This window comes from Mixophyes fleayi, chromosome 10 (assembly GCF_038048845.1).
Source record: "Mixophyes fleayi isolate aMixFle1 chromosome 10, aMixFle1.hap1, whole genome shotgun sequence".
NCBI classification, from domain to species: Eukaryota; Metazoa; Chordata; class Amphibia; order Anura; family Limnodynastidae; genus Mixophyes; species Mixophyes fleayi.
Genome location: NC_134411.1, coordinates 25,026,095 through 25,038,989, shown reverse-complemented (window position 1 = coordinate 25,038,989; position 12,895 = coordinate 25,026,095). Strand labels below are relative to the sequence as shown.

Sequence of the window (12,895 nt, the reverse complement as noted above, 5' to 3'; positions counted from 1 at the left end):
TGACAGTTTCTGAATTGTGAGTGTATTTAGTGACAAATTTAATTCAATGATAAAGTTTCTTTCTTTTCTTGGCAAATCGATATTGATGGCATCAAGTATGGCATTTTAATGTCTTAGAATGTTTGTGAACCCTTTCAAATTTTCTGAATAAATAAATCAAATAAAATCTAATTAATCAAATAACACCTTTGTCATTCATTTATCAAAAAGATCCAACATTTAACTTCTTTGTTGGAAAAAGTATGTAAACCTGTGCTTTCAGTAACTGGCGTTGAGCAGCAATGACTTCAGTCAAAGGTTCACGGTAATTGTTGATACCTGCACATCACCTTGGAGGAATTTCTGCCCATTCCTCCTTACAGAACGGCTTTAACTCATGGATGTTGCATGAACACAAATCAGGTCCTGATAAGAGTGTAGGTGTTTTGTGAAGTCCATCCAAATATTTAAGTTATATTTCTATTTGTTTATCCAACATATGCCACTTGGTGGTCTGTGTGATTTTTTTTTTAAATATATTTTAGAGACAATATAATATATTGGATAAGCATTGGTTAAAAAAAAAACTAGTGCATCTGCGTTTATCCATCTTTTTGTCACAGCTTGAATACTCCACTTATATTTTGTTTAATGGATGGTATCAGATTATCATCCAATGTTGAAGAATTGATAATATTCTTATTAAATTGATTTCAAATTAAATTTTCATAATCTGCAATATTCTGCACCACTACTGAACCCCCATTATCTCCTCTTTTGATTAATATTTTGAGTTACCATTAAGAACACACATAGCCTTTCTTTCTCTAGTTACTTTGTCCTGTGTACATTGTCTTTTTTTAACATTGAAATCTTGCAATTATTTAGTCACATTATGAGTGAAATTGTCAAACCGCTTATTATAATAAAGATCATTTTTAGGTTTGTATTTTATATTGTCTTCGGGATATTGCAATCATTTTACTTTCCTCTCTATTACTGTTTTACCCATAAAGTGTAATTTCACATTTAAGGATTGTGTCAATGTAAACAAACCTGTTTTCAAACCCAACAGGAAATATTTGTTTTTGGGGAAAACTCCAATAAATAAAATTTCTTATTTAGATCACAGCAAAATATTAAGTTAATGTGAAATTATCTAAAGACAATTATAATAAATACTAAAAGTGTAATGTTCTTAAATATATTGGTGAACCTTTGCGCCTCTATACTAACATTCTGCCCTAGACGTTAATTTAGTTTTTATAAATATTAAGAGAGTGCCCCCCCCACCCCTCCAAAAGAAAATTATTTAAATGATGTACAAAAATAAAGATAGAGGGCACAAGCCAATTTCCAGTATGGACAAAACATCCCCTATTGAAGCTACATCGCCAACCACCAAAGTCTGTTTTGCCCAAGCATAGCAAAGAGTGGGGTATATTTTCACCAATAAATCTTTGAGATAGGGTGGGCTTTTGAATAAAAAATTTTAAAAAAATCTGGTAGCGAAAGGCATAGCACATTCCAGTATTTGTTGACTCTATGTGCAATAATCCAGCCGTTAGTGAACCACGTACTAAACATGCAATCTATCCACCAGACGTATGGTTTGTATACAAGATTTGTTGTTTATCTAATGTAAGAGCTCTATTTAACAGTGGACATAGTTCTCTTTGAATTTCAAAATCATAGATCCTAGTTGAGTTAAAGCAGATGCTTAATCAGAATTATTGTTTAAAATCTGGGGTACTGTTGAAAATATGCTTAGGGTGAAATGATTGTGTGTTATAATGTATTCCTGTTTTTTTAAGTGATAAAGCCAAGTCCATCCTTTATTCTAAAAATAGCTGCAACATAAAAAAAGGTCATCCTAGGCTGATCACACTCGAATAAGAATTGAGGTGGCTCGTCAGGTTGATTTTAAATCCTCAGCAAAATTAACAAATGTCCTTAGTATCTTTGCTAATTTGGAAGCGGTCATCAATACAACAAAAAGGGGACAAAAAAGTATTTTTTCATGTACAAGAACATAATATGGAGTCACAGCAGCCCATAGTAGATACATTCAGTTTTTGATTGTCCCAGTTCTCAAATAAAAATAAACCAAGGTCAAACATATTTCCAGATGTGGGCTAAGTCATAAGGGATCTAGTTGCAGGAGGAGAAATCAGCAAGACTTTTTTGTAGCTTAATAGATAGAAGGATTGAACATCTATCGCAGCAAGGACTGAGTCATTAGGGAGTGAGTCAATAATACAGGCTTTTCTCCAAAAGAAAACTTTGTATTTTTAATTTATGTAAGTTTTTGTGTGTATGTTAGTAACCTAGAAGTTAAGATGGTATTTAACAAACTGAGAAAACCTTAAATACTTGGACATACTGGAACAGACATGGATAAAACAAATGCAAAGGCTTGTACAAGTATCCACCTCTTCTTAAATACAAAATCCTACTCCGTATCAATGTTTCTTACTCGTAATGGTGGGATTATAAGAGAATGGTCTAAGGACATGAGTCATTAAGGTGAGCAAGGCAACACAAAAGGGAAAAAAAAAAAAAAGTTTGCTCCTGGACAAACCATGTTACAATGCAAGGGGTGCAAATTAGTTTACTATTTTGCACAGAAGGAAAATACTTTCATGTAGCACACAAATACTTGATAACTTTATTTGTGCAATGAAAGTTTAAGGTTAAAGTTAAAGATCTAGGACATGCCCTACCCCAAACTACAAAATCTGTCCCCACTTTTTACATTTACCTCCCCGCCAGCGCAACATTGTTTTGCCCAGGTGCAAAGTTACTCTTTTTTTTGGCTTTACTTTCCTTAATGAATTAGTTCATGTGTGTTTATATAACTCGAGTAATTAAAGTACAGCCCCAGTAAACTGGGCAAATAATAATATTGGGATGTATTTGCTTAGACCAATGTCTTGTCAAATCAAATTGGAAATTTGTTGTTTCATATTAGATGCAGATTGAGAACTGTCAGATTTTGATAGGGTGAAGTTTTAATGGATTGATTAGTATTACATCTGCCCATGTATTGGTGACAGTTTCTGGGATGTTATTAGTATGTTCATTAGCACTGAGATGTAGTTGTGAACTCACCGATATCTTTGTTTTTCTTGCTGCATGAATGACTGAACAGCTCACATGAGTATTCCTTGTGAAGTGCAAGGATTGAAAAGAATCTGTAGCATTCTAACACAAAGGCTGATATCACAGAATTTCCTGGGAATTTCTAGAACTAGGATGATTCTAATGACAAGTACAGAAACAACTGTGTTATGGGGCAGTCAGTGGGGCTGTAATGAGGGTGTAAAATAAAATAAATAAAAATGTAAATCAGGCAGGCAATAATATTGAGACCGCTATGTAGGAAAAACAGCCGACACACATGTACAGTAGTCTGGTTATCACTGCTACAACTCAGGAAGAATGAGAGACCAAGGGGTGTCATGATTCTACTGCCATTTGTTGACGATTGCCTTCTTTATATTCTGTGTACTGTAGTTTACCAGACGCTCCAGTCAGTGTTATTTATTAGACACGTGAGAATGGATTCACAAATCTGTATACTCTACGAGTTGTGGGTCACACCAATTCACCCATCATCGCCATCACTCTATATGAAAATACAATTATCCACCAACAATCAACTTTGTGGCAGTATCAATTTGTCCAGTGTAAAAAAGCTAAGCCAAGTTTTCTAAGTCAACCAGTCAGACAGAGCCATTTGTGTAGTACCCTAACCATGTTCGTGATCTTACAGCAGTGGTTCCCAAATCCAGGCCTCAAGACCCCTAATATTTCAAGTTTTAAAGGACATCCATGCTTGTACACAGGTGGCTAAATCAAAATTATTTATGGTCTTAGACTGTTGTATTGAAATGGGTTTCCCCCTCCTTCAATCTACTCCACCTTGTTTTTTTCTTCTCTGTATCCCTCCTAACACCCAAAAAAATTCAAAAACTATATTAAAAATATAAAATAAAAATGATTGAAGCACTAACAAAATCTCCTGGGTTCTTGCAGCAAATCTAGGTCGTGTCTAAGTGAAGCCCGAGGAAATCTGTTATAAGCGGTGGTAATCATAAAAATGATTACCACTAAGCCGACACGGACAAGCCCTACAAAAAAAATCAGAAAAGCTGCAAAACCGAATGGAAAATAAGCAGACTTACCTTCAAGACGACGCTGGAGATCTCCGATTGGATCAGCATGACGACAGCAAGTGTTTCCGCTTGAAGATGTGTTCGGCAGTGCAGGCTGATGTCATCGTGACGTCCGTCACTAGATTTAAAGCGGCAATGTCGGCACACCTAAGGTTAAGTGTTTAAACACTTAACCCGACATTGCCGCTTTAAATTTTTTTTATTTTCCATTCGGTTTTGCAGCTTTTCGGATTATTTTTGTAGGTTTTGTCTATGTCGGCATAGTCACAAGAGTTTAATCGTACCCAACCCGTTATAAGAGCCTGCTGAGAACCATGTTGCTTAATGATTCATTAAACCTTAAATACAACATTCACAAATATACATAAGGTAAAAGATTAATCAGATCGAAAGAAGTTTCATGCAAAGTTGGAATTATGAGGGGAGGTTTTTTGTAACATAGACCTGTAAGTGAACCCATTGACAGACACTGCAGCCAGCCGCTCCTTGTATTATACAGCTGGTCCTCACTGCTCCAAAAATAGAAATGAAAATGACAGTCTAAGTTCTGTCCAGATATATATATTTGTGAATGTTTTAGAAGCCTTTACTTGAGGTTTAGTGCTACATTTGGATTTGTGATCTACGGAAAGAAGTTTCCATTTATGGCACTTAAAAGTTTAAAACATATGAAGGTCTGTCAAGCTCTCAAAAAACACAATTTTCCATGTACCGGTTACAAAATGCTGTACAAACGGGATTAGCTTGTAGAAGTCATCTTTTTAAGATGCCAAAACATTTCAGATAATAGAGGACATGGTGAAACTGATGGTGTTATTTGACATGTAAAAACAAAGTTGTACACAGTCTCGAGTTCTCAATAATGAATGATTATTAAAATGAAAAATCATACATAATTGTAAACAAAATGTGTACAAATTAAACAAATACTCTCCCCAATCCCCCATGGAAATCGAACAGCGACAGGTGCAGGCAGGGACCCTGATGCTCTTCACTTCAATAAAATCTCTTCTGTGCATAAACGTAGCTCTTTCCTGCAGGCACCTTGCGGAAAAACAGGCTGTTTCCCCGAGTTGTATTTCCCTAAAAACAAAAAGAACAATTAAGTATAACAATTCATTTCATATAAAGAGTCACGTTACACCTCATTAAATGCAGGGCCCATTTCTCCTGTATCCAGAGCACAATACAGGCCCCTCTTTCCCAGTGGACAGTGCACAATACAGGCCCCTCGTTCCCAGTGGACAGTGCACAATACAGGCCCCTCGTTCCCAGTGGACAGTGCACAATACAGACCCTTCTTTCCCGGTGGACAGGGCAAAATACAGGCCCCTTTTTTATGGTGGACAGCGCACAGTACAGGCCCCTCTTTCATGGTGGACAGCGCACAGTACAGGCCCCTCTTTCATGGTGGACAGCGCACAGTACAGGCCCCTCTTTCATGGTGGACAGCGCACAGTACAGGCCCCTCTTTCATGGTGGACAGCGCACAGTACAGGTCCCCCTTTCCCAGTGCTCAATACAGACACATTCTGTCTTAGTGGTTAGTACATTCACTTTTCCCAGCCAGTCCTGGAGCCACAATCAGCCTTTGCTATTAGTGGCAAACATACCTCAGTTACCTGTCCTGCAAAGAACCCTAGTTGACAATCAATATGAGTTCACTGTAGAAAAGTTAACGGATTGCTATCGGCCAATAACGGCTCAAAGATTCACTGGGAGAGAAAAATACACTAGAAACTAGCCACCAGAAAGGACATCTGTATTCAGCCACAGAGAAATGAGGTCTGTGGTAGCTTAATTACGATAGTGGGAAGTGCCAAGGCACTACTGTATTAAATAAGACTTCATTGAATTTAATGAATGGACTACAATTCAATGTATGAAATAAAACATGAAAATGTGTGCTCTTAAGGCACTCTGCGTGTGCTAAGCAAGAGGACTCTATCCATTGAACTGAAAGAAGTCCTGCTCAGGGCAGGAACAACAAAATGCATTTCCAGCACCTTTGCAGTTCAAAAATGGAGTCACATGGAAATCAGAGATAAAACAGTTTTTCAGTCGTGCTGCAGTAGGGTGTCCGTCCCTATTGTAAGCATTGTAAAACTTGTTTATAAAAGGCTTACTTAATAACAAATAGCACAGCATAGAATGTATAATAGCTGGGCAGTTAATATTCATTTAATAAGACCCTGTATCCCCTCGCTGTATTGTGTGTCCGCAGTTACAGGATCACAGTGGCTCCTCACTCAGTACATGCTGAGATACTAAGAGATACACAGCCTATATGAAGAAGTGACCCCAGGCAGCTCCATCACCTCTGCCAGACAACAGTTTCTGTCTCTTCACTAAGAGGTCAGTCAGTGCTGAATAACCTGTCACTGGACAGACATCGGCTGAATATGATCTGCTATTACTTCTGACATCAGAGAGCTGCATCTTAATGTGCCGTTGAGCATACCCTGCCAACTCTCCCGGAATGTCCGGGAGACTCACGAAATTCGGGTCGGTCTCACGGACTCCCGGGAGAGCTGGCAAGTCTCCCACATCCGGGTATTACCTTTCCGAAATGACACGATTCATGTCACCCATACCATGTAATGACTGGTTTTCTAAATTGCATTAAAAAAAAAACTTTTGCGATTTGGATTGGTTGCTATGGCAGATACCACCTTTTTGCTTGGCGCCAGTAAATTATATTAAAAGCTCTATTTTTTTTTTTTTTTTTTTAGAGTTAGGGCTTGTTTTTCCATACTCTCTAATATCTAAACTCTTATAAGCAGAAATCATTCTTCCTGCACTAAGCACAATTTGTACTGAATACAATAAAAATTGCTGCCGTACAGAAAGAACAGGCTAAGCGTTTCCTTGTAGCACCCTCACATGAAAGGAAATGTGCTTACACTTGTAATACAATGAATGCACTTGCAGCGAGAGGTTATTTATTTCCTTGGGACAGCTGTTATTTCTGCATTGTAATCCCTTACAATATAAAGCCATTGTGTAGCACCAGCATAGTGGTACCGCTGACAAACACTAGGTTGCAGCAGTGAGCACAACTATAGCTGCAATAATGCTTTATACCTCCCATCTGCCCTGCAGCATGCTGGGAGCAGGAACCACTGTGCTATACAAAGTCTACAAACAGGGGTTATTGGGGATACATGGACTTTCATTTTAGCGTGCAGAGAGCGCTCCTAAGCACCTGCAGACACCCTAATGTAACACACCTAAAAACACATTACACTGTACATGTATCCATCCCCCTATATTACAGGTTTTAAAAAATGTGATATTTCTTTTAAGATTCAACATAAATGACTATTTTGAGCTGGCATATCCACCTCATATCAAATCTCAAATAAGGGGAGAGAATGACAGATAAAATATAGATCTCTAATCCATACTGCAAGCCCGGGTGGTTCATGATAAATACCTCTAAGCTGAGCTGCCTCCAGCAGTCTGTCCAGGACGTATATGCAGGGGCGTAGGGAAGGCTACCCCCAGCCAGCCTAGGACATAAAACCATATTTATTAGATGGCAATGAGAGAACAAGCAGTGGACTGACAGTGCCCGTATAACATACTCACCCGCAGTTATTCACAGCCATGAGGTTAGAGACTAGGACAAAGGGGTACGTCAGCATACTGGCCAGGAACTGAGGACACAAGGAGGAGACACAAATTAGGAAGCACAATGGAACTACACTCAGGTCAGGAAATAAACTATATACACGAAAAAGTAATAATATGATAAAGTCAATATAAGAGCTTATTATGCCTCAACTGCTTCTCTGCAGTCAATACCTACACAGTCTTCCCAAAGTTGTCTGAACAAAAATCAACATGTGGAGTCCTACGAAAAGGTTCCTTCATAAATTCTATCTAATATACTGCATATTACTGATCTCGCCCATAAATGGTCTTCCAGATGCCAACCGGGTCCTAGTGTGACCTTCTGGGGCTATATTTACCAAGCTGCGGGTTTGAAAAAGTGGGGATGTTGCCTATAGCAACCAATCAGATTCTAGCTGTCATTTTGTAGAAAGTACTAAATAAATGAAAGCTAGAATCTGATTGGTTGCTATAGGCAACATCCCCACTTTTTCAAACCCGCAGCTTAGTAAATCTAGCCCCTAGTGTCTTCCCGTCTCATAGCTTCACCCCATGCACAGCTGTAAGACTTCTCCCAGGCTGCACACCATCTAGGGAACTCTCTACCTCACCACACACTGCTCAATCCACAAAACCTTTAAATTGCCTGAAGACTCATTTCTTCAGAATAGCCCACCAGTCTCCTCCATAACCGCTATTTTATACCAACCTTCTAGCTGTACCTACCATTGTTACTTCCTCTACATAGTATATTATGGGTACTGGTGCTTGTTCATACAAATTCATTGTGAAAACTAAGAAATGTCTTGTAAAAGATTTTTGTCCTGCGCTTCTCAACCTTTTCCCATGTGTTTTCTAAGCATCTTTAATAAGCTTTTAACAATAAAAACCACTGTAAGCATGCGTTTGTTCGGTCATGAGAAATAGAGCATGCTGCATTCTAAAATCTTAGACTACACTAGTGTTGGCTAACCTGTGACACTCCAGGTGTTGTGAAACTACAAGTCCCAGCATACCCTTCCAGCAATAAGCTGCTATATATTGGCAAAGCATGCTGGGACTTGTAGTTTCACAACACCTGGAGTGTCACAGGTTAGCCAACACTGGACTACACCACCACCTCATATTTGTTTCCAACTTTTTATGAGTTTATTGACGAACGAAAAAAGACACTGGAAGCGGACAGGTCTGAAGGAGCCTTACAGCGTAAGCTGTGTTGGGAAGGACCATCGGTGAATACCCCTTTAAATAAACTGGCCATATAACTGAATCTTGACATCATGGAACAGCTTCCAATTACAGCTTTCCTCCTACATCCATTGGGGGACACTGGAACCATGAGGTATAGAGTGCATGCAGCAGATTGGGCACTTGATGAGGTGTAAACTCCCTTCCCCCCTCCGTCGGAAGGTGTCCGTTTATCTAAGCGCTCCCATAACTTGTGCTGCTTGTGGCCACAAAGAGTTAATGTGTAAATTATTTGCTTTATTTCGTTTTACATTCCTTTAGGTTATACAGCTGCAGAGAAGAAGCAGAGAAAGTCCCCAGATATATAAGGGAAGAGAGCGGATACACACAAAGCAGACATAGAGGGGCACAGTAGAAAGATACTCACCCCAGTTACTGCTTGAGAGTAGCTTTTCATCTCGCTCACTGCCTACAGAGAGACAAAGGATTAGAATGGAGCGGTCAGAGAAGAATGAGAGTAATGTATGAACGCACAGACATACCCCATTTTCCAGAGCATAAGTGTTGATGAAATAAGCCACCGTGTTACATATCCACAGAGAAATGATGTCTCCGAGCAGTCTTGGAATTAAACCACTAAACAAAAAAAAGGAGAGTAGTGTAAATATTAAATGTGAGAAGGCTTCACTACAGCCTGCATGTCAATTGCAGCGCTCCCCCTCTACCTTCGCAATCAGTGACAGCATAGTGTGTCCTACGGAGTACAAACCAGATAACAGACCGGTTTGGTTCCATAGATTTGTGTTATTAGTATGTTACTGTAATTTCAGGAAAACACCATTTTTTATTTTTAGTTTAAGTGAATTCTGTAGTTTCTCCTGTATTGGAATAAAGATCTTCACATTTTATTGGCTTTATATTAAGGAAAGGTTAAATAGAAATAAAAATACCCTGACATAATGCTATATAAAGTTATTTCTATACAATTAGTATAACAGAAACACAATATACAACAGTTATGGTTCTCCTGAGCACAGGGAGACCAGAGGCATACTATACTCCCCCACAATGCAAAGCATTCACGTGCACAAAGCCTTAGGGCTGGAGTAAGTGGGCCACAATTTTGGTGACATATTACAGGTTTGGTACCACATGCACTCATCAGGTGTGGGTCATTCATGCAGTTTTCCATGTCTGACGCTCATGCATAATTTCATAACATTAAGGGGAATTCATGACGTCCTTTTGGGTGTGGGTCCGGAAGGGAACATTTTTTTTATTTTGGGGGTGCAGACCTGTAGAGGGAACTGATTCATGCCCCTCCCATATCTCAGCAGGAAAAGATCACTTGTAGTAGTGACCTAATTCTAACAGACACCCCAACTGGCAACAGGTCACTAATATAAGGGCTCTATTAATGCAGTGAAGAGCTGAAGTCATTAGACATAGCATTAAAAGTGAACGCTATGTAAGAAATGATAGATGGGAACAAATCAAGTGGTGTCTGTCACCGAGAGCCTGGCACTGCACACTGGAAGAAGATGGTATTCCGACACGCCGCCATCTTTAAATACCCAATAAGGCATACTGGGGAACACTCAAACGAATAACAAAGAAGAGAAGAATATTAATTAAATCCGATCTAGAGCTTAGATCATAACTCACGCAAAAAATCCCAGAACTCCTTCCTCTTTGTATATCGTCACTATCGACCCGAACACACCGCTGAAAATATAAAAATAAAAAATTCATGTAGGTGATTAAAGGAAAACTTTACTGTCTGCTTGACACTAACCACACTATAATTCTTGGTATGAGAATAATAGAGAATTTGGGGGGTGGTCACATACTTATATTTGGTCTCTCTCCCAATAAACTGGACCATGCACCGTAGTGTGATTACTGCAAATAAAGACAATAAAAATATTAAGAACAATCCTGAAATTTGGACGCAGACATTAGCACCATACAGGCTTCCAGCGTTCCCTAACCCCTGTATCGATAGTTATATTACTTAGTCATCAATAGGGAATATACACCTGGCTCACTGTGTAAATCTACATAAGGCTATTTCCAGTGCTATTGCTGGAATTTATCATCTTTTAGTTCGTAGATTTAATTTTCTCATTCTCGAACATAAAGATAAGAGAAAAAAAAAATGTGATGAGATTTGCATATTTTTTGTTTACATTGAAATGCTTTTTGATCTTCATCTGCGTAGATATTTTCAAATACATTTTGTAGCTTGTGGTCTGGACAGAAAGGTCACCTCATAGTGCTGTAACACCACATTTAGACCAACACCTTCATTACGAGCGTTCTTTTTTCACCTTAAACAGTCACTGAGGCTACTTTTCCTTGAACTGTCACAGCTTTAACATTTGGTCCGATATTTACATTGGTTTATGTGCACATATTAAAGCATTTCTGGTACGATATGAGCTTAGATTGAGCAGAATGCATCCCAGTAAAACTAGTGGCCAAGTTTGGATTTCCACCACTTTGCAGATTGTATAAAACCAGAAGTCTCCACGGACCCAAGCTAGAATGGGAACACTTGTAAATAATATGCATCTCCTTTAATGTGGCTAATCAGCATTCTCCCAAAAACTCCTTGACCCTGTCCATGTGCGTCACCCCCTCCCATCGCAATGAGCAAAAACATTCTCCACTTTCTAATCCACACCGCCTTGCTGCTTCAACCCATGTGTGTGTCTACAGATGACACAAAAAGTGTACATAACACACAAATAGACAGGTTTTCATACATTCTCCACTTTGTAAATGAAACCCAGAGTCCTAGGAGTATATTTACTAAACTCCGGTTTTAAAAAAAAAAAAAAGTGGAGATGTTGCCTATAGCAACCAGATTCTGTCATTTTGTAGAATGTACTAAATAACTAGAATCTGATTGGTTGCTATAGGCAACATCTCCACTTTTCAAACACGCAGTTTAGTAAATATACCCCCTAGAGTTGAAGTTAATGACCACCAGCTTTGCGTCAAAGTAAATAAGTAAAACTTATAGAGAACAGATGTTACTGGTAAATGGAGCATATAAAAAAAAACATTCCGTCTTGTGACATAGAAAGGAAGCTCGCTGTATCCTATTTTCATTCTAGGTGTCTGTCCTGGATATCCGGTACACTCAAGTCTAGGAACACCTGCAGAAACCTATTCTCGTCTCCTCAGTCTATATTTAAGACTATGCCACTGCTCTGGATTAACTCGTTGCTGGCTTTAAAGCAGAAGCTGATGAGCAAAAGATCAGGTGGGGAATGCAGGTGAAACTTTAAACACCTGTTTATTTCCTATTAATTTAGAATGTAAGCTCCTTGGGACAGGGACCTCTTCCATGTGTGTTTACAATTGTCTGCAGAATTACGGGATCTCTTATCTGGAAACTTCGAAATACTGGCATCAAAGGAAATGGCCACAATAGACCAACCACTGGCAAATATTTCATTTAAAACTACTGTTACAAGTCCACTTAAAGTGGTGTCCGTCACCTACACACACTGGATACTGCTACAAACAGTAATGAGCTCACTAGGACTTAGGGACATCACATTGTGCCTCACGACTCTGAGGTCACTAGACCCTAGTGAACACTGGCCTGGTCCACAATACGACTGCCCCCACTGTGTAGGCAACGGGTAACCTTATCATGCTCTACAATGGAATCGTATCTAGTCAGTGTAGTCTACTGTGGTCTGTTTCATCTAATATTTAAAAACCATAGTGCACTATTTCTTTATCTGGGTTCAGGAACAAAGATAAATGTGCTTTCTTAGTGGCATAGGTTGTGGACAAACAAATCTTGGTAAATTAGGGGCACCAATCATACTGAAAGCAGGGGCTTCCAAACAAGCATGTTTAAATTAAGCAAACATATAGGCATGGTCATGTATAAAGATAGTAGACTACTTTGGTTG

General features: G+C 38.9%; 1 protein-coding gene across 2 annotated transcripts in view; it reads right to left on the bottom strand.

Annotated features, from left to right (window-relative positions):
• Positions 1 to 5,005: 5,005 nt before the first annotated feature.
• Positions 5,006 to 12,895, bottom strand: part of MTCH2 (mitochondrial carrier 2) — a 30,015-nt gene continuing 22,125 nt past the window's right edge. For both annotated transcript variants that reach the window (XM_075188083.1, XM_075188084.1), the window contains exons 7-13: positions 10,811 to 10,862; positions 10,626 to 10,685; positions 9,503 to 9,596; positions 9,388 to 9,429; positions 7,749 to 7,816; positions 7,594 to 7,669; positions 5,006 to 5,240 (exon numbers count right to left, since the gene is read on the bottom strand). In XM_075188083.1, coding sequence (XP_075044184.1) covers positions 5,154 to 5,240; positions 7,594 to 7,669; positions 7,749 to 7,816; positions 9,388 to 9,429; positions 9,503 to 9,596; positions 10,626 to 10,685; positions 10,811 to 10,862 — 479 coding nt within the window. In that variant the 3' untranslated portion in view covers positions 5,006 to 5,153. The remainder of the gene's footprint in view (positions 5,241 to 7,593; positions 7,670 to 7,748; positions 7,817 to 9,387; positions 9,430 to 9,502; positions 9,597 to 10,625; positions 10,686 to 10,810; positions 10,863 to 12,895) is intronic.